The sequence below is a fragment of the Mirounga angustirostris genome, unplaced genomic scaffold, assembly GCF_029215605.1.
Source record: "Mirounga angustirostris isolate CCGP_5_RB_7025 unplaced genomic scaffold, mMirAng1.0.hap1 SCAF_15, whole genome shotgun sequence".
NCBI classification, from domain to species: Eukaryota; Metazoa; Chordata; class Mammalia; order Carnivora; family Phocidae; genus Mirounga; species Mirounga angustirostris.
In genome coordinates, this window is record NW_026991723.1 from 21036545 (window position 1) to 21062509 (window position 25965).

Sequence of the window (25965 nt, forward strand, 5' to 3'; positions counted from 1 at the left end):
TACAGTGGAGAGATTAATCTAAATCAAAAACCCATTGTTTTATGTTGGATGTTGCTTCAAAGTAGGGAGGATCTAAAACTCAGAACAGGTTCCCTTCCCTTCACTCATCAAGCATATTTTTAATGCTGTTTCATATCTATTTCATTTTCCATACCTTGTTTTGAATGGGATGGCAGATTGCCTTTTCTCAGGGAAGGGATGATTTATTAGACTGTAGCCAAGTTACTGACAGCCATATTGTGTATATATGGATTTAATTATTAAAACAGAGCAAATTTAATTTTGTGACCTAAAAAACTAATTTGAAGAACTCACTCAGTAGAGCCGCATGCTATCAAAGTAGCACGTGCTGTTTGTGGATCTGGTGGGGATTCCAGATTATTGGTGTCTGAGCCGGAAATGGAGTAACAGTCACATAATCTGACTATTCTGAAAAATAGATTGCAGGGATAGGGAGCCACAAGCCAAGTGAGAAGGAAGAGCCCCATTACAAACTCACTTGATACATTCCTACTGCAGCTCTTCTCTGTGGTGTGTGGTCTTTGTCCCAGCCCCGGTGATGCCTTCTGTCCAGTAGTTTTCAGTTGTAACACTGTGGGATTTTCAGTGCACCAGCCCTTCTGTGTCCCCTTGAGCATGGCTATGTTGTGAGGTGGTGCCACTTTGACTTGCTGCCGAAAGTGATGAGGGGCCAATTTTAGATTTTTGTACTTGGTTTTGGGAATGTAGAGGGCCATGATTTTTTCCACTGAGGGAACGAAATTTTCCTCCCAAGAGGCAAAGACCCATCTAAAGCCCCCGCAGACAGACCTTCATTTGTTTATCACTACGTATGTATCTGTTTTATATGTATGCACACCATCCAGACAAGTGCAAATGTTCCCAGATTTAATGAAATCTGATGAAGCACCTTTTTAACTCTGCAATATTATTCTACCTTCATTGGTAAATGAGCCAAACCAGTGATCCATGCAGTTTAAATGCAAAATGCTGAAGTGAGCCTGAAACCTGGAGAGGCGGCTTGTTCTCTTGACAATAAGCTAGTTGTGTTTAATGGAATGAAACATAGTTATAATGATTTCTTTCACAGGTCATGTTCAGTTTAAAACTGTTGATAGATTGAAATAAGTTAAATATCATTTATGTTTTATTTATAAGGAAAAAACCTAGGAAGATTCCTGTGTCGTATTCTGCAGTCAATATTTTGTGTGTTGTTTTGAGTTGGTCATATCTCACATTTCCTTGAAGCTTTCCCGGAGTTCCCCGAAATGGGCTGAGGGAATGTTATGTATCTAGTCTGATCTTGTTGTGTGTCCTACCAGCCACTGTGTTTTTAAATTAGAATCTCTGCGAGATCACACTGTTGGAACAGCACAGAAATTGTAGTTTTAAATCCGTAATATGATCTAATTAGAAATGATGTTTTCATTTCCTGTATTATTAAATTGAGTCATCTGACTATCTTAAAATGCTTTTTAAATCCATTACACTATATAATCAGCACATGCTGTGTGAATGTGGTTATGCTTAATAAAGGAGACTGGCTTGGAACCTCATAAGAATTTCACTAAAGAAGCCACCATTAGGAAAAAAAGTTTTGTTAGTACGAACATTGGAAAAGAAAATGTCTGGCTTGTAAAAATAGAAAGTGGGGTTCCTTTGGATTTCCCTCCACCCTCCCTTTTAACCTAACTCTTTGAAGGGGAAAAAAAAAAGGTAGAAATATGCATTAAAAAAAAAACAAACCCTTAAAAATTCCTTAAGAACAGGTATGCCATGGTGCTTGTAGGAAAATGCAGTTTAGCACAAGAAATGCTGAGCCTCAGTTTTTAGCAGTGACATTTTAATGATAGGAAGTCTGCAAAATTATTTGCCGTCGATTGTGGAGGCAATAAGAAGCCTTGGTGGTTTTTCACACTCTCCGTGTTAAGTGCTTTCGGAATGACAGCGTAAACTGTGTGAGGGAACCCCAAGGAAGCAAGACTGATTAAAGTGTTCATGCTTGAACGGTGCTGATGGAATAGTTCATTTGGACTTTCTCTACCTCCTGCAGCTCAAGCTGAAATATTAAAATTCAGGGGATTTAAATCTCTCTCCTCTCAGCTCAGGGAAAAAACACTACATTTTAATAGGTTTTAAACCCATAATTCATTGGTTTGGAGCAGCAGCACTATTAAATCTGCTTAAATATTACTTGATTCACTAAGGAAATGATTTAAATGGCTTTGCCTTTACCGTCCTAGGTGTTGGAGTTAGTTCAAAAAGAGGAAGACAGTACCTTCAGGGGTTTTTTCCTTCCTCTTAGCATTTTGTGTTATTGTCCTTGTCATATGATTGGACCTTAAATTACACACACACACACACACACACACACTCCAGATTGGCATTTTGGCAGAGGGTCTTGCAGTCTGACAGTTTGAAAAGGTATGTCCCTCCTTTTCCATTTTAGATTTCAGAATTGCCATTTTAAGTTCCAGAAGCATTTAGAGACGCCAGTTGGGTAATTTTTCTTGTTGTATTTTTAAACTAATCAGTCATTAGGCAAAAAACTGGAAGATACAAACATGTAGGTATTTATAAAAATGTGTGTGTGTGTCTCTCTGTGTTCCTGCCTGTTCTGTCACAGCTTCCAGTAACATAATACTCGAAATACAATTAAAAATACTTCACTTTCTCAACTAAAGGAAAAAGATATTAAGTATCCAAGAGCCACGTTTTCATCCCACCTCTGTATGGGCTAATAAAGGGCTTGCTAGAGGTATTGTTAATTTTGCAGTAGTTGTGCCATTGTCTTTGGGGCACAGATAACCCCACAGTGCTGAAGCAGTGGTGTCCCTCCTGGGCTACCACATTCTCGCAATATCCTCATTTCCCTCGTCCGCTTTTCTCTCTGGCCATTGCCAATACATCTACAGTGTTTCCCCAGGCTTGACAGCACCTCCCCTCAGCCACGCTGTGAAGCTCTTGCATTTCCAAGTGCTCTTGGTGGGGAATCCACTCTTCACTTACGCCTGAGCAGTATGAAAGGCTGAGGTATTTACACCTACCCCCATGGGGTCATCCTGGACACACAGGCAAACAGTGAAATGACCCCCCTCCTGCCCCATTGGTGGGCAATTTTGAGGTGCTTTCTTCGTTGCTCCACAAAGGGTCCCAGCAGGACCTAGTTTCACCTGGCTGCCCATGGTAGTCATCAACTCAGGGTTACATCCTTGTTTTGAATTTCCGTTCTTCCCTAGGTCCCACTCCTGTCCTGGGATCATTTCTTAAAATTACCTGCAGCCAAAGCCCTGTCTCTCTACTTTTGGAAGAAGTAGGAAACTCAGGATTTTACTTCATTGGCCCGAAGCTATAGCTAGGCACTTGTACTCAGATGCTTTAATCGTGCTTTGTTTTTGGACATGAGTTCTACGCATAAAACATTTTTTCTTTAACAGCTCCGCTTTTACCTTATTTTTTAAATAAATACTTTCCCATAAATTTGTAGGTGAGCGTCCCTTTCTTTTTCTTCTCCCAGCTGATGACTGTTGGTATTTTCTAAATGTATATAATAGGGAATGAACTTAAAAACAAGCTGTGAAATAGATTGGTGTTTCATCAGAGATTGTTACTCCACCTTTGTGACTGTCTTTACCAGACAGTGTGCCCGGACCTTAAAGGCTTTATGAGATATGCTGGCCATGGCTGCATGATGGACACAGCTTGCTGGGATACGGGCTGGGGAGGGGGGCGGGGAGGAAGGAGGCTGGTTTTCTGTAGTTGTAGGACTTTGCTCACCTGCTCTCACAAGTATGATCAACCCGTGATTGCACATAAGCCAAAGCAGTTTTATATGCTAAGTCTACACATTCTTCTATATGTTGGTATGTCCTGCCCCTCACCCTTTTATTGTTTTGTTTTTAACTGATTCATTTATTGTGGATCAGGGGGCTACATTATTGAATGATGCAGTCATAATCTAATCTGTGCTACAATTTGATGAGGCTCTAAGAGCAGTAATTTCCCTTCTCTCATAGCAAAGACGCTCATATATTTAAGTAATTTTTTTTAGCTCTGTCTCCACTTCAGAACTCCCTAAGAAACCTGGGTAAAGAACAGGATTTCTAATTTGTATTTATGGTGTATACTCTGTTAATTTCTGTTATATAGCTTTCCTAGAAGAAATTTCTAGAAGCTAGTCGGTTTTTCCCTCCCTTCCTCCCTCCCTCTCTCTCTCTTTCTTTCGTTGTTGGCAACCTGAAGTGCTGTTCTTTTTCTTTCTGTTGAGGAAGGAGCCCTTCTCTCCCTCCTTCCTGCTAATACTAATAAGTGTATTTCCATAGCTCACAAAGTGTGACAAGAGTTGCAGAATGTGTCTGGGTGGGTGTATCTTAGTAAAAGGCCTGTGGGCTTTGCGCTTCCACTACTAAGGAGAAGGTAGAGTGTCCCAGATCTGTAATCTGCACTTCATTCACACCAGAGCACAGCAGGCTGAGCCTGTGTAGGGGTCCAGGGGTCTGGGTGGAAGAGTTAACACACAAAAGCAGGTTTCACTCAGGGCAGCTTGCAGGCTTACACTTTGTTACCCCTTTTGGTTGGTTAGTGGTTTGTTTTGTTTTTCTTTTTTGCATCCCTTTTTCTGATTCTCTTACTGACGTCTTGCCCTTAGTGTCCCTATTAGCAGCAGCAGCTCCCAGGTAGCCAGACCTCTTGCCTTGTGTCTTCCGAAGCTGGGAGGGCAGGAAGAGGCAGACTCACCCAAACAGCAGCTCCAGGGTTTAAGGACTTAGGCTAAAAAGACTGTTGGTGTGTGTCCTCCTCAAAGTTCCCTAGGAAATCAGTTTGGGAATCTTTTACCTAAAAATGCATTTGTGATCATAAGTGTTTTCCTAAGGTCCTTTGTGAAAAGGTTAGAACCTTTTATCAAATGGTTAAAAATAATGATTACATCTACTCCTTCATTCATTAAGCAAATATTTGAATACCTTCACCAAGTCATATCAGAGGGGCACATTTTATGTTCTCTTTGAGTGATATTTTTAAACATTTTCTTAAGTGTATTCTGAAATGATCCTCAAATTACATTTGAATCATCTTTAAGGTTTTGGTAGTTGTACGCTTTCTGGTTTTGCATTTTACTACACATAATCAACTTTTAATTTACACATTTTAATTTCAGTAAAACTTTAGTTTCCAAGGACAACAGAATAAAGAGAGACAGTAGAAACCATAATAAAAATGAGGCATACATTTATGAATTTATATTTTTTATATTTGGAATTAGGAATTTAGCAGTACACATTCATTATTGATATTCTGTATATTTCAAAAAGATTTATTGAAGTATAATTTATATAAAGTGAAGTTGACCCTTTCTAGCATAACAGTCCTGTGAGTTTTGACAGCCGAATACAGGCATGTAAACTACCACCACTATGGGGATACAGGATATTTCTCTCGTCCCGCCTCCCCAGATTCCCTTGTTCTGTGTAGTCAGTTCTTTTCCCTCCTGCAGCCCCTGGCACCTGCCCATGAAGTTTTTTCTCCCAAAGTGAGCCTTTTTGAGAATGTCCTATAAGTGGAATTATACATTATATAGCCTTTTGAGTTTTCATCTTTATTTAGAGTAATGCATTTGAGATTTGTCTGTGCCTGCCTGTATCCCTAGTTCCTTTGTATGGCTGAACGATATTCTATTGTAGGGTACACTAGCGTGTTTACTCCTTGAAGGACAGTTGGGTTAGCTGTAGCTTTTTGTGATTGTGAACAAAGTCCCAGTAAATTTTAACATACAGATTTGTGTAAGTTTTTGTAAGTGAATATAAGATTTCCTTTCTTCTGGGTAATTACCTGGAAGTGGGATAGCTGAGTTACGTGCTTATTAGTGTATTTTGGAGGTAACTGACCTACTATTTTCCAGAGTGGCCATATAGTTTTGCACTCTCGCTAATAGGCTCTGTGAGACAACGTTTGCTCCACATCTTCAGCAGTACGCGATATTGTAGGCTTTTCAAGTTGTCAGCCATTTCTGATAGGTGGACGGTGGTACTCGTGCGTTTCTTCATTTCCATAACAGCTGATGACGTGTTGAGTGCCTGTGTACTTACTTGCCGTCCCTCTGTCTTCTTCGGGAAGTTTCTGCTCATTATCTTTGCCTCCCTTTTTCCTAGAGTCAGTTATTTTTTTATTATGAAGTTCTGAGAGTTTAAAGCAAAACAATACTCTGGGTGTAAGTCCTTTGTATATTTTGCAAATATTTTCTCCCAATCTGTAATCGTCCTTTAATTTGTTTTAACAGTATCTTTTGAAGAGCAGAAATTTTTAACGCTGCGAAGTCGGATTTATGAACTTTTTTTCTTCATGAGTCTTAACTTTCGCTGTTGTCTTTTGATAATCTTTGTCTCACCCAAGACCACAAAGATGTGCTTCTGGCTTTTCTTCTAGAAGTTATATGTTTAGGCCTGTGATCTAGTTTGAGTTAACTTTGTTTATGGTATGAGATAAAGGTCCAGTTTCTTTCTTTCTCTCTTTCTTTCTTCAGACGGACCTTGGATTCGATGGTTCCAGCACATTTGTTAAAATAACTCTTTTCTCCATTGAATTGTCTTTGTACCATTGTTGAAGATCTAATGACTATATGTATGTGGGTCCTCTTCTGGACTCTCTTCTGCTCCATTAAACTGGGTGTCTGTTCTTTTGCCAGTGACACACTGTCTCAATATCTGTAGCTTTCATTATCGATATTCCCCATTCCGTTCTGTGCTTATTCTTTGCTGTTCTTGCTTGCCCTCTTTCCAGTACCCCTCAGAACTTGGGTCTTCATTGTCCATGTCCTAGAGACTGGCTGATGGAAGAAGGGAGGAAAGAATCCAAGCTCAATAAAAAAACTTCTCTCCTATCAAAAATGGTATCTATTCTGCCTCCAGACTCTTCTGTCAAGGGTTACTATACTTGCTGTCTTCCCTCCTCTGGTCTCCAGCCTCCTCATAGGGCTTCTTATTTATGCATTTGTCTCTCTCTGCTTTATCCTACCTGCAGCAGCCAGACTGATCTTCTGGAATACAACTTAGATCCTATTGCTCCCCTGCTTAAAACCAGTCTCTGAGGGCTGCCAGTTTTGCTTAGAATGAAGTCTATATATCTTACTGTGGCCTACAAATTTCTTTGTGAGCTGACTCTTTGCCCACCTCTCTGATGTCACATACCACTCATTCTCTTCATTTGACTGTATTTCACCCACATTCCCACATTGGCCTCTTTCCTCTGTCCCTGGGTCACCCCAGGCTGCTTCTTGACTGAGGGTTTGTGCATCAGCACTTTTGAAGGCCTGCCCTCCATGTCCTGACATGGTCTTCCTAGTGCTCCTTAAAGTCCCAGCTCATGTATCTCCCAAGAAAGGACTTCCCTGATCAGCAGGCTTTAGTAGCTCTTTTACCCAGTTCATTCTCTGCCTTATTAGCCTGTTCTGTTTTTCTCATAGCATTTACCATTTATTTGTTCATGAATGCATCACACTCCCTTCACTAGCAAGTGAAATCTTGTTCACTTTTCCTGCCGTGGTGCCTAGAACAATGTGTAGCTCATCGGGTTCAAAAAATATTTGTATAGTAAGTACTCAGTAACTATTTGTTCAATAAACATGCAGTAATTTATTATGTTTAATAAATATCTGTTTAATAAATATTTGTTAAATACTCTATTTTGAGCTATTTTTGCATCCTCTCCCCCCCCTCCCCCCATGCACACAATTTTGAGAGGAAGTCTGGACTGGTAGAAAATCCACCAGTGTCACTTACAGTATGATCTTAGGAATTTCATCTAACAGTTTTCTCACCTGTAGGCTGCATGGCTGGAGCAGATAACCACCAAAGTATTCTCACTTTTCTAACATTGTATGCACTGTATGGTTTCTAAGCCTCTTTATTTTGGTAACTGTGGGGGTTTTTTTATTTTAAAACTAGAGACTTTTTTTGAGACACTTTTGTGTCACAGTTATTTCTCTTGATTTACATCCCTAGGCTTAGATTCTTTTCCCTAAACAGGTAAGTAAAAATAGTAAATGTTTAGGATTTGTTTTGTGTCAGTACTGTGTTTAATCTTCACATCAACCCCATGTGGAAGATAGTATTACCTTCCCAACTTCATAAAAAGTGAAACCAAAGCTCCGAAGGGGTAAGTAGTTTTCTAAAGGCCACACAGGGAGGAAGTGGCAGAACAGGGTTTACACTTAGACCAACTTCAGAGCTCACACATTTAACCATTCTGTTACACTTGTCCCTTATTTGTTCCCTCGACTCTGTGTTCTTCTTTCTTTTATACTAGGATCAATAGTCTCTTTATCCCAAGATCCACTGTAGGATTGTCCAGTGTTTAGTGCCCAGAGCTCAGTGAAGGAAATGGAAATTGGGTGTGCCTGATGCACATACTAATTGGTTAGCCCAAGTTGTCTGAAGCATATTAGTTGAACAGATCATCTGGCTACTCCTGACTCATACTATGTTTCTGTCTGTTGTAACTTACTTTCATATGTAAGAATCACAATTTGTTATAAACACCACTTTTAAACCTAGGTCCTTGGTATTTAAACCTGGGTCCTTGGATCTTCTTGGATTTCATGCTTGGGTATTAGGCTGTCCATTAGCTCCCTGAAATGTTGACAAAATTATGGGTGGGTGAAAGAGATACGTGCATTTTCTAGAGAAGAAATTTTGGACTTAGTTTCACAAAAGGTCCCATGACACAAAAATGTTTGAGCCTGTGTTTTATGGCAGAAGAACTGTGCCGGGTCCTGATGGGAAATAGTAAAATTCCTGGTGGGATGCATGCAGTTAGAAAGCAGTTGTCTGTAGCATTAAAAGAGGAGACATTCCTAGACATTTGTTCAGAAACCTGGAGATCAGGACTTTATACTGATTTTGTTTCTAAATATTGCCCAGGGGATGGGGGAGTTCCTTGAACTGTTGATGGTTTAAAAAACAAAAACAAATGAACAAACAAAAAACCCAAAGCTACACTTTGTTGATATCATCATAGGTACTGTGGAACATAAATTACCCATATGAAACATTTAAGCTTTAAATGCTTGTTCATAATGGCTGCTTGGGATTTTGTTTATATTTAGAAGAATTAACTGGAGCCAGCAGCTGCCTTCATATAGTTGTATTAAAAAAAAAAAATACAGACAAGTAAATATTCCTTCAGAAACTTTATTAGTTTCCTGTTTATACCAGCACCCTTTAAAGTTCTGGGACACAATGACAATTAAAAACTGGTCCCTGCCTCTTCGGTGCTCATGATTTCATGGGAGAGGTAAATCCAAAGATGGATAAATCATGTTAATATTTAAATCATGAACCAAGCACCGGAGTAGCAGTTACCTAGTGAATGCAGATGTGTGAGGGTAAGCGAATTATAGGCAGCAGTGGCTGAAGAAGGGAATACTGGTAGAAGAGGACCCTAGAGGGCCAGTGGCCAGTCAAAGGGTACATAGATAAGAATCTATGGGGATTGCCAGTATATTTGGGGGAGTCCTATTTGAAATTATTTCATGGTCTTACGATCAGTTGTACTTTTTTCCTGCTTTCGTTTCTCCATCTGGAGAAATTCTTGTCTGTTCTGCTTGTGAATTATAGCTGCTTTGTGGGATGCAGTAATACCACACACTGAAATAGTCATGTTGACCTAATAAGCAAGAGTTAACTCTAACCCCTACACATAAACCTTTTCAGGAAAACTCAAAATGGTACATTCTAGAGCCCTTTTTAAGGCAGTTCCACAGCCATTCTGTCCCTTGTGATTTTCATACATTGTTTTCCCTTGGTGGATTCATAAAAAGGGGGGAGAGTTTATCCTCTGTGACCAACAGGGCCAGTGCCACTGTGGCTCTGAAGCGGAGTGGCAGTCATGTATTTTTCCCCCTGGGTATTTCTGGGTTGACCATAAGCAATTTGTAGATACTTCTCTGCACAAACGAGTATCTGGGAGAAGGAACTGTTGCAAGAAGTTTAAGCTGCGGCCTACTTGGATTAAAAGCTCAGAGGTGGTTTGGGGTCTCTTTCAGCTGATAGCCTCCGACTGGCCTGTGAGCAGATAGATGCCAGGGCAGGTTTTGTTGGTGGTTTTTTGCAGGCTGAGCCTATACCTCCTGCTGTGGAAGCTAAAATCCAGGTGCTCTGTCCAGCCTTCCTCACAGCTGGGCTGTGGGCCAGTGACCCTATCCAAGTCCATGAGCTATATAAGGAGATACCGTTTTCTCCTTAACAGTAAGACCCAGAAAAAGAAAATTGCCCTCTTTCTGCATTTGAACATAGTTGTGTGAGGATGAGTTAATGCTTGGAGCTGTGGCAGCCATCTTGGTGTGGAAATGGGATATGAGAGGCCATGAGAGCCAGAGAGATGTTGACACAAAACCTTGATATCGCCAGGTCATCCGACTAACCCTGGACTTGTTAAGTGAGAAATAAAAATCTCTGTTACTCAGGCCACTTTGATTTGGTATTCTATAACTTGTTGAGAAACTCACTGTCTTAACTGGTATTTTGTAATACCATGGTGACTCCATATATACATCAAAATTGGAAACAACCTAAACTTGAACCAAACGATTGAGGATCCCTTAAATGAACTCTCATGTATCTATTACAATGGCAGATACTATGCAGCCATTTCAAATGAAGCGAAGTATTACTTAGGGATATGGGGAAAAGTTTGATACACACTAAATAAGAAGAACTTTAGACTACAAGATAGCATGATGTTATTTGTGTTTTAAAAGGCTTATATATGGGCGCCTGGGTGGCTCAGTTGGTTACGCGACTGCCTTCGGCTCAGGTCATGATCCTGGAGTCCCGGGATCGAGTCCCACATCAGGCTCCCTGCTCAGCAGGGAGTCTGCTTCTCCCTCTGACCCTTCTCCCTCTCATACTCTCTGTCTCTCATTCTCTCTCTTGCAAATAAATAAAATCTTAAAAAAAAAATTAAAAAAAAAAGGCTTATATATGCATTGAAAAAAATACTAGATGGACTCGATCATTACATGAGTTGTTTTTTTGGCTGGTAGGATTTTGCGTGACTTTTAATTTCTTTTTCTTCTTCTTGTTCATTACACACATGACTCTTCTGATCTAAAGAAGTTATAACTTCTGTGAACTAAAGCTGCTCTATAAAAATAAGGTATTTAGAAAAATTACAAAGCAAAATTGTATTTATAGACCCATTCCTCCTCACTTCTGCCCCATCTGAGTAAATAGTACAATCATCTACCCAGTTACTAGGGGCCTGGTGTTAACAGAGTATCCTGGATTCCTTCAGTTAGTCTCATGCCCTGCTCCTTCCATAACCATATCTTTTCATGCCGCCTCAACTTCTCTTCACTCCTTCTACTCTTTGCAGCTTGTACTGCCACAACCCTAATCCAAGTCATCATGAGTTTTTGGTTTGAGCCCCTGTATTACCTCCCACCTGGTCTCTCTTCCCACCTTTCATCATGGCCACCTCCCAGCCTCACATGTATTTTAAACATTATAAAATTATTTAATACTCTAGCTTGCAGTACTGATTAGTCTTTATTTAAACCAGTGGAATAAATACTCAAAAATAGATCCATTCATACACATTAGAAGGGCATGTGGATCAATGAGGCAAAAGATGGCCACCTGTAAGTAACTACTGAGGGGATAGTTGGTTATTCTTGTGGAAGAAAGGAAATTGTGTCCACCTATCTCATCATTTACAGAAGTCAATCCAAAAAGCATATGAAAGACAGAACTTTAAAACTTTCAGAAAAACCCAAAACAGGAAGAATCTTTATCTTGGAGGAGAGAAGCATTTCTTAATGAGTCACAGAAAGCTCAAACCATAAGAAGAAAGATTGATAATATTACCTAGTTAAAATTTAAAAACACCTGTTCACTAAAAGGTATCCTAAAGAAAATGGAAAGACAGGCCCCAGAAACTGAGAGAAGATACTGGTAACACATATAGCCAGCAAATGATTACAATCCAGCTTAAATCCATTAAGGACAAACTAAAAGTTCAATCTGAAAGACAAAACAAAACCAGAAAAACTCACCATGGCCTAAAGATCTCCTTATTCTTACATCAAAGTCTAAATTCCTTTCTGTCCATGATCTGATTCCCATATTTCTGTTCTACCATACTTCTTCCTTGCTCCCTGGGCTCCCACCAGACGTCATTTTGCTTCCTTGGTCACTTCAGGGCCTTTGCCGGTTCTGGGCCTTTGCACCTGCTTCTCTCTTGCCTGATTCCTTTCTCCCAGCGCTCTGCAAGGTGCTCTCACTCTTACTTTTTACGTCTTAGTTCAAAAATCACTTCCCCAGAGGGGCAGTCTCTTCTGATTCTTATGAAGGATCGCTTACCTCCTAGGGTTAGACCTCCCTAGTTAAGAAAGGTCCCCATAGCGCAGCAAGTGCCATCACTGGACTGGATGGTGGGGGCTTGTGCTTCATTCTTGATGCTGATAAAATCTACTGACTCACATGTGTGGCTGTTGGCCTATAAGATTCTAAAGCCCATCCCTGCGGGTTGGGAGGATTCCCACCTCACCAGCAATTCTCTCACACCAGCTGGGTGTCCTGTAATTCAGCTAAATTCTGATACTATCTCTCTGGAGATAGCATCCTGCCTCAGCCCTACAAGGTATCTTCCCACCACCACCGCCATCCCCTCCTCTTCAGAAGCCACTTGCAAGTCCAAGTTGTCACCTGTGCTTCCGACAGTTCCCTTCTTGGGTTCCATTAATTTGCTACAGCAGCTCACAGAACTCAGAGAAACATCTTACTTACTAGATTGGCCATATCCTGTAAAAAAGATATAACTCAGGAACCAGAAGATAGAATATGTTGCATAAGACAAAATATGGGGAAAGGGTGTGAAGTCTCCTGCCCTCTCCTAGTGCACATTCTCTCCAGCTCTCCCCATGTGTTGATCAGCTGGGAAGCTTTCCCAACCCTGTCAAACTTTTGAGTTTTTATGGAGGCTTTGGCATGGTGGATTAAATCATTGGCCACTGGTGATGGGACGCAGTTTCTAGCCCACTCCTCTCCCCTGAGGTCAGAGAGTGGGGCTGAAGTTCTAACCCTCTAATCACACAGTTGGTTCTCCTAGCAACCACCCCCCAAAGTCACCTCATTAACATAGCAAATGACACCTTTGCTGCTCTCATTGCTTAGGAAATCTCAAGGGTTCTCTGTGCCAGAAATAGTGGACAAAGACTAAACATATAATTACTGTAAGTCACAATATCACAACCTGGTTCACTGTTTTTCGAATTGTGAGTCAGACTCATGAGTGTGCAGTGAAATCAATTCAGTGAGCCATCGTCAACATTTTTTATTAAAAAGTAGAAGAGAATAGAAAATATTACGGGGAGCTACACATACTATTTGGTATTGTTAAAATTTTGTTTTGTTGACATGTGTATTCTCTGCAGATACCTGCATGTCCACACGTATACACATGAGTTTTGGTCAAAATGTTGGAAAGCAGCTCATCTCAGTGTCATCTGAAATTCATTCTACTTTTGAAGGTCAATTGCAGGATTACTGAAGAATCTAAAGTAGATAGCCTTTTTAAACGCAGCTTGACTTTTTTAAAGTACTCTGAAATAACTAAAGAAAATTTCCTGAGGAAGATCTCCTAGCTCGGTGACTTTAACGACTAAAACACAAAATAGAAGCATTGGTTTCAGTAAGATATAGGTTAAAAATCTCTAAAAAAAAATTTTTTTTTGAAGCTTAAACAAGTTTCTAGGAAATGGTATTTCTGTTATTAATTTGCTTAGAACTATCTTTCCTAGTAAACTTTGGACCAATTCAGAAAAAATTCTAACAGGATCTCCGATGGGAAAGTTAACATAATAATCAGATTTGGGGGATTTTTCCCCTCCCGTTTCTTGTCATTATCACTTTGTGAGTTAATCTGCAAGTTCTTTTTATTATTGCTTCTCGCCATGTATTCACTTATTGGCTTTTGCTAGATGTATTTGTTAAAAGCAAAACCAGCTGGGGCACCTGGGTGGCTCAGTCCGTTAAGCTTCTGCTTTTGACTCAGGTGGGCTCAGGCTCCCCACTCAGAGGGGAGTCTAGTCTGCTTCTCCCTCTGCCTCTGCCCCTCCTCCCACTTGTGTGCTCTCTCCCTCTGAAATAAATAAATAAAATCTTAAAAAAAAAAAAAGACCTCCCAATCCTTTTTTTTTTTTTTAAGATTTTATTTATTTATTTGAGCAAGAGAGAGACAGATAGTGACAGAGATAGCGAGAGAGAGCACAAGCAGGGAGGAGAGTGAGAAACAGGCTCTCGCTGAGCAGGGAGCCCAATGACGCGGGGCTGGATCCCAGGATCCTGGGATCACGACCTGAGCCGAAGGCAGCCGCCCAACCGACTGAGCCACCCAGGTGCCCCAAGACCTCCCAATCTTCTGTCCAAAAGGGTGCATCTATTTTTCCCATCCCAACAACTACAGAGAAGTGGAAAGAATAGTAAAATCAAGACTGTGTACTCAGCACCTAGACTCAACCAGTTAACATTTTGTCTTTTGCATGTGTGCTGTACTGTTTGAAAGGAAGAGGCCATCATCACGACGGGTTCACCTCGTGATACATCAGCATGCATCTTCTATGAACGAGGGTATTTTCGTAAATCAGGATGATACACTTAACACATCTGCAAATCCAGGGTATTGTTTGTATTCCCAATTCTCCAGTACATAAAATGTCTGTGGTAGCACTTTATCTTCCTAGCAGCTTCCCCTGCCTTCTGTGACTCATACTCACAAATGTCTTTGTTCCTCGGTCTCTACAGTCTTCTCTAAGGTAGAACAGTCCCCAAACCATTTACTTTACGACTTGGGCATTTTAGAAGATTCTAGACCAGTCTTATGGTATGTCTCACAACCTTGATTTGTCTGATTGTTTCCTCATGTTTAGATTCAGGTTAAGTATTACATTGTATCACCTTATTGGTGAAGCTTGGTAATCTGTGGGGTGATGCTTTGACAGTGAATCACTTGACCCCCAACAACTTCTTACCCATTGGTTTTTAGCCTCGGTTGATGCTATTAATACATTGGGAGTGGTGAAGTGGTAAATTTTAAATTCTTTTCCCTTTTAAATTAATATTCTGTAAAGAAGAACTCCCCCTACTCCCCCACCCCCGTGTGTGTGTTTGTGTGTGTGTGTGTGTGTGTGTGTGTACGGACGGACAGACGGACTGACTTCTGGATACCTTTTTCCAGTGAGACACCATTTACTGTTTATTATTTGCCGAGCCCTGTGCTAAAGGTTTTATGTGAACTAGAATTCTCCTAATACCCTCAGGGGATAGATTTTAAAACTGTTCCCAATTTTTACATGAAGAAACTGAGGCCTGGAAATGTTAAGTGACTGGCTCTTGCTTACATAGATGGTAATGATTCCAGCTTGGTGGCTCTGCTGGCCTCTTCATTATCGTGCATCACCGACTACTATTCAGGATCTCCTTTCTCAAACTCAGCCCCCACAGATAGCATCCTTACCAAAGGACATCTTCACAGTTCAAAGGGTGTAGATACCAGCCCAGTCCTGGGCCCTTCGTGGGCTTGCTACTCCATTTCAGGGTCTGTTGCCTCCTCTTTCCAAGCTTTTCTCAGTGAAGGTCACTGGGTCCCGCATTACTTCTCTCAGCATGGTGTCTCCTGGTTAGCTCCTGCGTGCTCTGTGCACCCACGTTGACCAGCTGGTGCAAGAATGTTGTGAATTTGGGAACCATTCCCTAGTCCTTGGCCCCAGAATGCCCCACAGCCCCACCTGTTTTCTTGGGGGTACCATGGACCTCACTCCTGGAAACTGTTTCTTAAAATGTGTTAAATGTGTTAGAATCTGTTACAGTTATTATTCCTCATGATGCTTAAATTGTCTTGAGTTTTGCCAGTCAGGACCCGTTCTGGTCAGCTCGGTGTTCTAGGGGTCACTCCTGGTTAGTTTAGATAGCTTTCTTACTCCCTGGCACGAGAGCTAGCAGGCTCACCATGCACCTTTTTTTTTTTTTTTTTTTTTTTGTAAAGAAACCAAGATATGACACTAAGTGTGCTCATTGCTACTGGGGTGTCATTGTTCTGAGAAAGATGCTGCTTTTTTTTTTTTTTCTTCTTTTTAGGATTTTTTCTGTGGTTGATAGCATAATAGAGATGAGAGTAATGGGCAAGAAAATCTCTGCCTGGTTTTCCAGTTGGAGTTGTCCAGAATTGCTAGGGATATGTATTTACTGAAGCTCTGCATTTACCCTGCTCCTGCTTGGTCATTGGCCTGTCAGGCCCTGGTAATCAAGCAGTTGGGGACATTTGATTATAAATAATTCCTCTTTGGGGCACCTGGGTGGCTCAGTTGGTTAAGCGTCTGCCTTCAGCTCAGGTCCTGCTCTCAGGGTCCTGGGATGGAGTCCTGTGTAGGGCCCCCTGCTCAGCTCAGCGGGGAGTCTGCTTCCCCCCCTTGCCCCCCGCAACTCATGCTCTCTCTCTCTCAAATAAATAAATAAATAAATAAATACAGTCTTTAAAAAAAGTAATTCCTCTTTTTGTAGAAAGATAACATTTCAAAAAACATTTCCTGTGAACTTGATTTGCTCGTGGGTCTTTTCCTACCCTTTGTTCCAAACTTGAAACTGGAGGGAAATAATTCTTTGTTATAGAAACTCCAATAAAAAGCTGTTAAGAGAATTGAGGCTATGACTACCACCTATTTGCTGTATATTTTCAGAAGTTAATTACTGTCTATTTTTCAAAATTAAATTAATTATCTTAATGGAATGCTTACTTGTCTAAGTTTAAAGTTCACTCCACTTTAATGTTTATTCTCTTGAATGGCCCATCAAGGGGACCAGGAGAAAAAAAAAAAAGGATTTTTATTTTGTATTGTAGTTTGAGATGAGAGTGTTTTGGGTTTTTTTTTTTTTTTCCTTTTTACCACCCCCCCCCTTTTTTAAATAAGTAACTGAAAAATAGTAACAGCCTGGGAGCTCAGTGAGAATTTTTCCAAGATATGGATCTTTCTCAGTAGGTTTTTCTCAGTTATGGTTACATAGAGTGTATTTTATTTTAATGTTTAATTGGTACTACAGTCTGTGCCCTTCTTTTTGAATTTTGGCTTTTTTTTCTTATAAAGTCATCATTTTTTAACTTGCTTGTTTATATAATTAGATGGTGATTTGTCTTATTTTAGTAACAAGTCAGTGTTGAACCATGTACTCTTAATATATATTTCCTTTCCTTCCGTCTTTTAAAAGCAAGAGGTTTTACGTTTCTTAGCATGACTGTAGTAGCATAAAGTAGTAAACCTTGCAGGTTAATTGCTCTGTAATTAACACGGATGGGGCAGAGGCCAGAGGACAGAGGACGCCATGGGGCAACCTCAGCAAGCTTGCCTTGTGTTGTAGGGCAGTCCGTTAAGTTATGCTACTCTCAGCTTCTGGAATAATAGCCAGTGAAACTGCGTTCTCTCCCTGGAAAACTGTTTTGAGTTTTCCTCTGTCGATGAGAAGACTTGACAGAGATTCTTTTTTGTGTTGAATTCTTGAATGTTACTTGAAATTTGATAGATTGAAGCCATTTTATTTTTTAATCAAGGAAAGGGTGGGGTTCAGTTGATTTGTTGGTGACTCACTGCTTTTATTTAAAGAAGATGGCGTCTTATATGTTTGTTTTATTGACTAATCAGGAGTCATTATCAGTGTGCATCTGGCATTCTATTTCTAGGATAGTTTCTAAGTGTGAACTTCCAAAGAAGCTTAAAAATGACCACCTAATACAGAAAGTAGTCTGTTTGATTGATGTAAACATTTTAAAACATACTAAATTATTTCTGCATATCTGTTTTACATTTTTGTCATATATCTTTTGGTGACTTACTTAATTGCATTCTTATTTTATAATTTTGTATTTTAAATACTTGATAAAGATTACTCCTTTCTACCAGGTGTCCTACTGAGTATGCTTTTTTTGTTTGATATTTTGTATGTATAGTGGATGACCTGTGAAATGGGTTCATATCTTCTCATTCTTTTTTTCTCTCCTAAGTTCAAGGCATATTCTATTCACCAGCGTGACTGTAATTTGGATGTTGCCATTCTTAAGATCTATGAAAGGGCTTTATAATTTTGGTATAATAACATGTGAAACATTAAAACTTCTCAATGCAGTGTGGCATCCTAGGACAGAAAAATGGCATTAGTGGAAAAACTAGAGAAATCTGAATAAAGTCTGTAGTTTGATTAATAGTAATGCACTATGTTAGTATTTTAATTTTGATAATTTCTGTGGTTATGTAAGATGTTAACTTTAATGGAAGCCAGGTGAGGGGTATATAGGAACTCTCTTCATATTTAGTGGAAATTTATCAAAAGCTTTAAGTGTATGACTAAATACATATGACTGAATAGTGGGGAGTTAGGTGCCAGGGTTGCAGAGGCTAGAGGCTGGTCTCTTCTCTCCAAAACCTCACAGTCTTGCTGGCAAGTCCGAGGTCGTCTTAGCCATAAAAAGATGAGTAACAGTACCTTTACAAGGCAACCTGTGCCAGTGAATGATACAGGGGATCCTGTGCAATAGCAGACACATGGGATGTTTGAGAGGCCTTGGCAGAATGGTTGGAACATGAGGTGAGCTGGGGTGGATGACTTAACAGCTTACAGGTAAGGGTGAGGTGGTTTCCAGAGATGGGAGGTGACATGCCAGTGGTGACGCAGATGGGAATTCATTGAAATTCAGGGGAGCTAATGGAGGCTTGCTGTGATCAAAGTGTAATAAGGGTCTGATGGGTGTGGTGGTGGTAGAAATACAAGGAATTGAGAATTGATCGGATTTGGTGATTAAGGGTGTAGGAGCACAGAAGAAAAACAATCAATGGCAGCTGGTTAACCTGAGCCAGCAGAAGTTACCTAGGGCATTTGTGTTAAACATTTTTGTTTTAACGTAATGCTGGGCTGCCAAGTAGAATTGGCTGGCAAGAAGTTAGACCAGGGCTATCAGAGCGTGGGAGAGGAGCAAAAAGTTAAGGACTGTTCCTCTTTAGTGAGCAGGAGGAGAAAAAACCAAGAAGGAAAGCTAATGGCAGAGCATTCAGATGGGTAAAGAGAGGCCTTGGGGATCATTGTGGTATTCCTGAAGCAGGTAGAGGAAAGTTTCAACAAGGAGGAGATACTGTCTATGGCTGCATGGATGTCAGAGAGGAAATTGTAAAATCTTGAACTAATTGCTGTCTGGGTGGTCATCAGTTTCATGAGAAGGATGGGTCTGGAATCCAGATTATAGGGGGTTAAAGAGGAAGAGAGAGAGTGTGTGTGTGTGTGTGTGTGTGTGTGTGTCTTCCTGAGAAGTGGAGAGAGCAAATTTACACTAGTGTTTAGAGAAGTTTGGCTCTGCAAGGTCAAGGATATATATACGTGTGTGTGTGTGTGTGTGTGTGTGTGTGTGTGTGTGTATATATATATATATATATATATATGTATATATTTGGCCAGTAGCTGAAGAGGGCAAAAGAAGGTTATTTTAATTAAATTTAACAAACATTTATCAAGTGCCAGTTATGTGCAGGGCACTGTGTTAGGGGCAGTGGAGGACACAAAAAGTGATTAAAATACAGTGTTTTTTCCCTCTTGAAAAAGTGCTACCCCAGGTTCTTTTGGCGTTCACTAGGCAATTCATCTTAAACAAAACCCTAGGGCTGCTGGTATCCAGCTGGCTAGCAGAAGGACAGAATCAGTGACAGAACCGCTGAAGGTGGGGGAGAGCCCTGGAGAATCAACAGCATTGAAAGGAAGAGGGATGGACAGCTGACACAGCCTGTGTAGGCAGGGAAGAGTCTTGGCCTCAGAAAGGAAAAGGCCCCCTCCTTCCTCAAAGATGGACAGATGGGGAGAAGAGGAGAAGCTGGTGTCAGAGCTACTTTGAGGTGGGATAGTGAGGCTCTCGGGAAGTCTCTCCTGTGAATGGCATGTGTGTAGCAGACTCGGGTTATCTTTTCTGCCTTTGAAATGTTCCTGGTTGGGTAGAAAAATGAAGGTGATAGTGCTTATTTTGTGTCCTGAGAGAGAAAAATAGAAGTGAAACACCTGGATCATTGAAGCTATTGTTTTTGGCTGAGTCTTTTATTTTTTAATGTCTAATGAAATCGATGTACATATTTTGGAATTGCCCAGGTATTCTGAGTCTCAGTGCCTGCAGGTAGCTAGGGTTTGCGTCAGATGTAGACTCACAGAGCTTAGAGTCTAGGAAGGGTGATAAGAGAGACACATTTGCCGGCTCTTAATAAATGTCTGCCAATTGAACTCTGATCTGAGGTACAAAGTGGCTATAGGCCCAACCCATACACATGAAGTATTAGGAGATTTAGAGGAGAAAGGGAAGTGGAGCAGTTTCTGGTGATTGCAGTTGAATAAGGTTTTGAAATAAATTTGCCATATATTTACCTAAAGGCCTTGTTTTCTTCATAGACGTTATTTTCGTTTAGAAAATATGATCGTGTGCTCATACTTTTGGTCACAACTAAGTTACAGTACATAAAGAACTATGAACATGATTTTGGCTCCTCAAAAGGAGAAATACACAGCGTTGAATTACTCAGTTAGGTAGAGCTTTGCAGGACTGTAGGGTGGGCGTTGGTTGGTGGAATATCTGGATCACTGCTCCGATTTTTCGATTTTATATATGTGAACTTTCTTTAAAAGTGTTAGTACCTTAAAAAAAAAAAGTGTTAGTACTTGATTGGCTATATTTTAAGTGCATGTTAGTACTTTGTTGGCTATATTTTAAGTCCAGAAAATAGTTGCAGGTCAATTGGAGAAAAGAGCTAATTAGTGCTGTAATTTGACTTTTATAGTCAGACACAGGAAGACGATGGGTAGAGGGGAAGAGGAAGGAAATAAAAGCGATTTGGGGGAGGAGAAAAAATAATTCACTTCTTTCTTTGAAGTATTTTCTTTAAATATAAAAAAAGATATTTCAAGATCCTTTTTATCAGTGAAGGGGAGCAGCATCCACAGTCCTACTTGGGAAGATCCTAGAAGACTGTTGGGCTATCATAGGATAGATCTGACAAGTGATTCACTTGGAGGCATTAACTAAAATGTAATCACTACAAAAGCCAGTCTGCAAATTCCTCAGCACTTGTTCTCCTGGAACACCATTAGGCAGGGTCTCCAGGGGAAGGGGGTGCCTGTGGAGGGACATATTTAACTTCGAGTCCTTCCGGCACCTCCCCCTCCTCCTCTGCACCCGGTGGTGGCAGCAAGGCCTGCCCAGAGCAGTTCCTGTAGCTGAGCGTGATGCGGCCTCTGCTGAGGTCAAGCACTCCCATTCCAGCCTCTCGAGGGCTTTCTCCATGTGTTGCCAGTGTGCTGGGGAAAATGACTTTAAACTCTTGTCAGCACAGTTACCGGTTCATGCATCACAGTCCCACTCAGATAAACCTGTCACAACACAGAGGCGGCCGCTGGAGAAGAGTGCGAGGGCAGGCCTCTAGCTTTCCATTCGAGCATCACTAAACGTGCACAGAGTGCCCAATTATTTCGGCATTATTGAGCAAGCCTACAGGAGGACCCCAGCCTTGCTACATTAGATTTTCTTTAGTAATTTGCTCAAGTACCGCTGAGGACACTTAAAGGGCTTAAAACGGTGGCTGCAACCAGTTTCCTTTTCTGGGTTGTTAATTCAGGTTTTCTCTTTCAAATTAACTCCCGCTGCATGCTGTGCAGCGGTTCTGGGAGAACTGTTTAACACTAATTTTCTCAATTTTCAGCTTTTTTTGTTCAACATAACTGCTTTAACAGTTAGTCACGTATATGTTTTGATTAGAAATGTACGATAGCAAGGCCGTATGTTTGGGAGAACAAAATACAGACATTTTGTTGAAGAAACCTGAGTTTCAGCTACTAAAAGGTACTTAGCTAATTTCACTATTAAAAATTAAGTTCCTTACAGTATGGTGCAAAATCCCCAAATCTAAGGAAAAAGGAGCATTTCTCCACTCTACATCTCCCCCTCCCTCCCTTTCTAAAAAATTTGTACCTGAAGGATAAATCTTTCCTTCGTGGGTGCTGGGTTTTCCAGGATCTCTTCGCACCTCTTTTCTTTTGCAAGGGGGCACGGGTATAGGGAACAAGTTCAATATCTTTGTCTCATTCCTCACAGCAGCAACAACTCCAGGCCCAGCATTTATCACATGGACATGGTCTGCCGGTGCCTCTGACCCCACACCCTTCGGGGCTTCAGCCCCCTGCCATTCCACCCATTGGGAGCAGCGCCGGCCTTCTGGCCCTCTCTAGTGCCCTGGGAGGCCAGTCCCACCTGCCAATTAAAGATGAGAAGAAGCACCATGACAATGATCACCAAAGAGGTGAGTGATTCTCTCGAGATGTCGTCAGTCTGCTGTTACCTGCCTGCCACCGAGGGTGGGTTCTGGATGCCGTTGTTTATTCTGTCTCTGGATTTAATTTTCCCTGTGACTACACAAAGGATTTCTGCTGGAAGGTAAATGAATGACTGGAAGCAGTCTTTTTCCAAAGGATCCCCTAGTGGTTGGCAAAAGTGAATGCAGTCCCCAAAGGCAAGGGGTCCTGTTTCCTGGTTATTGCCTTTGATCCTCTGCTGCGTCCCATGTTCCCCACGTCTAAATCAGTAATGAAATCCCACAGTTCTCTGTGTTTGAAATAGTGAGTGACGTTAATAGCTAATTTTGACCTATTCTATTTTGGGGAAGGACTTACTGATAAAGACTCACTTGATAATTTGACAGTCAATTATTATTTATAAATCAGATCAGCCTATATGGTGCAGTAAAAATCTCTCAGGTAAGAAAACAATTTTAGTAGTCTTAGTAATTGAGAAAGTGCAGCCCAAATTAATGAAATCTGTTGGTTTAACTACCTCTCTCACACAAGCTGTCTAGAAGCATGAAATTAGGGATGCCTGGGTGGCTCAGTCGGTTAAGCATCTGCCTTTGGCTCAGGTCATGATCCCAGAGTCCTGGGATCAAGTCCCGCATCAGGCTCCTTGTTCAGCGGGGAGCCTGCTTCTCTATCTGCCTGCTGCTCCCCCTGCTTGTGTGCTCGCTTGCTCTCTCTGACAAATAAGTAAATAAAATCTTAAAAAAAAAACCAGAAGCATGAAATTAACTCATTTCTTCCTATAAAAACAACACAATAGTTTATGCAAATAATTGATTTAAAGGACAGTTGTGCTCCTTCTAGATTGGGTTCCTCCCTCCATTAAAGGTTTTGAATGGTTCAGAGAGATTTTGATGTGACCGTATGTTTGAATGGTGCTTACTAATAATTTTTATTAGTCAGTGGCAGAAAAGCAAATGAAGTCTCTCCCAGCATTCCTTTGTGGGAATTTAGTTAGCACATGGGTGATTCATTGGTTAAAAGGTGTGGTTATAATTAAAACCTCATATCTACTCCTGTTTCATTGTCATTACCATGAATTATAATCTTGGGTAAATGATTTTTATCACAGACCTAAATTTTCCATCTCCGATGTTGGAAACACTGTAATATTTCTTAGTGCTATGAAGCCGGGCTGAAGCATGACTATGAACACTTTTTTAAGTGGACAAGTCGATAAGGAGTGTAAATAATCTGAATATCCAGCTTCGGTTTCTGAAATTGTGTCAGAGGTAGATTGGCACTTTGTGGATCTGGTCGAACAGTATTAATAATTAACTTTACTGCAAAGATGACATCTGTGCCATTTATTATTTAGCAGAGATCAAGTTTGATAAATGTATGATTTTATGTAAACTAACTGGTACTTTTCTTTTTCCTTTTTCCCACCGCCTGTGTTGCTGCTATTTGGCCTATAGACAGAGACTCCATCAAGGTAGGACTCAGATTCACAGATGAAGGAATGGCTTAGAAGGTCTCTAAATGATTTGAATCAATCTGGTTGTGGATTCTTTGAGATTTACAGAATGATTTGCTGGGCTTTACCAGTTAGTGGTTAACTGTATTTTTGACTACTTTCAGTTGTGTGGTTGAGATTTTTGAAAATATTGGTCTCATTTTTCTATCACAATTGGATTGGTAGCCCAGGATGGAACTATGGAAGATCTGGCTCACATTGCTTATATGGTTATGTCTTGCTATGTGAGGAAGAATAACTACTTTTTTTTTTTTTTTTTTTTTTTCCAGTTAGGCTTTGGCTATAAGATAAATAATGAAAAGTAAATGACTTGATTTATAAGAAATATACATTAGTCTCGTTTTAGAAAACATTTCCATCCTACAAAATTCTCTAACAGAATGCATAAAAGCATTCTTCTCTGCCAGAAAGATATTTATTTAACAACATCTTGTTTTCCAGTATAGCAAGTTATTCTCCTTAGGTTTTGCATCTCTCTTATCTGCCTCTCTGTCTCTTTACAAGACAAGTTGTAGGGAACTCTGTCTTTACAAGACAAGTTGTAGGGAAAGAGGAAAAGTATTTAGGGCCTAATGATTTGGATGTGATTGTGTAACACCAGAATGGGATGTGCTAAGGATGCCTGAATTTATAGAGTAAGCAAACAAGAAAAACAGGCTACCACGGCAGGAAATGAGGAAAATATGAAAATTGCTTGATCACTTTTGAGCCAGGCGCAATGTAAATATGCCACCGTGTTATGCATAATTGCCTGTATATTTGTGTTGTATTTTGTAAAGATTAAAAGGACAAGGCAGTTCTCAAGCATTGGCCAATGCACAGATGCTGTCAAGTCTTTTCCTTGTATTTTGCAACAGTTGTTTTGGAGCATGGGCAGTTACATCTCTTGTAGTTTTTAATGGAGTTATGCGTAATGAAGACTAAAATCTTCCCCTGAAACCACCTGTGCTGTCACTTTGAACGGCTCTTTACTCCTTGTCTTTTTTTTCCAAAACCCTTACAGAATGGAAAATAAAAATTAAGTGTATCTATTTTACCCTTCAAGAGTCTCTGTAATTTGAAAGGGCATCTGTACACCCATAGAAATGTCAACATTTACAATTGGAACTGCACACACTGAATTATTTAATTATGCTTTTACAGTTGTGTATTTTGTTGTGTAATATGCATATCAGGACCTAGATTAAAAAAAGCAATTTTGATCTGAGTGTTCCACACATGTGTACTTAGGAAGTGGTAAGTAAATGCATTGACCAGGATTAGCTGATAGCAGTCCTTGGAAAGCCTGTCTAGTTATTCTGGGGCCAATAATATAAACATTCTGTGCCTTCTTATGATAAATACATACCTTTAGGCAGGCCAGTGAACTAAACAAAAGCTTCCTCTCCTGCCCCACTCTGAGAAGACTGTGAAAATATTTATACTCCAGTGCACACTTTTGTGTCAATTACATTTTATATTCCCTTATGCCAGAGTAGGGTGTATTTTGAAATCATCTATAATCATTCAGGATGAGTCTGGGAGTGAGTGTCTATATAGCTAGAAGCCAGGGGGAAAACAAAGAGGAAATAGAGGTGGATGATTTGGCCTTGATTTATTATGTAATGGTAGCTATAAATAGATGTTTCTGTTGGGTACGGTTCTCAAGATTTGAAGTTGTGTCAGGTTTGGGGCTGTGCTATGGCTTTGCAAGGTGAAAGAAGTTTGCTAATTTTCGTAAATGTGTTGTGTGATGCTCAGAGAAGCAGTTAGTTGCTTGTTCCATTGATCGTCCTCATCCTCCCTTAAGTGGCTCCTGGTTAAGAGGGGCTTTTTATGATTGTGTGCTGTGTGACTTGAGATGGTTTTTATCAGCCGGAGCCTGCCAGTTGCCTGCAGCTGGAGTCAGGCTTGTATGAAATAATTTATTCATGCAGGATAATGCTCCTTAACATTTAACAGGTAATGAACGTGACATAAATTTCCTTCTTGCTTTTAATTTTTCCCTTTCCTCTTCTAATGTGCAAACAGGCAGCTCTGGTACTCTAAATAATAAGTAATTTTTGGCCATCTGTCAAAAGGAAATTTCAATACAAATTT

At 40.4% G+C, this 25965-nt stretch overlaps 1 protein-coding gene across 16 annotated transcripts in view; it reads left to right on the forward strand.

The window, feature by feature from the left end:
- Positions 1–25965, forward strand: part of TLE4 (TLE family member 4, transcriptional corepressor) — a 142183-nt gene that overhangs the window by 50056 nt on the left and 66162 nt on the right. For 8 of the 16 annotated variants that reach the window (XM_045882295.3, XM_045882297.3, XM_064579775.1 and 5 more), the window contains 2 exons: positions 22156–22360; positions 23828–23844. In XM_045882295.3, the coding sequence (XP_045738251.1) occupies positions 22156–22360; positions 23828–23844 (222 nt within the window). The remainder of the gene's footprint in view (positions 1–22155; positions 22361–23827; positions 23845–25965) is intronic. The other 8 variants (XM_045882296.3, XM_054509191.2, XM_064579776.1 and 5 more) reach the window with 1 other exon arrangement.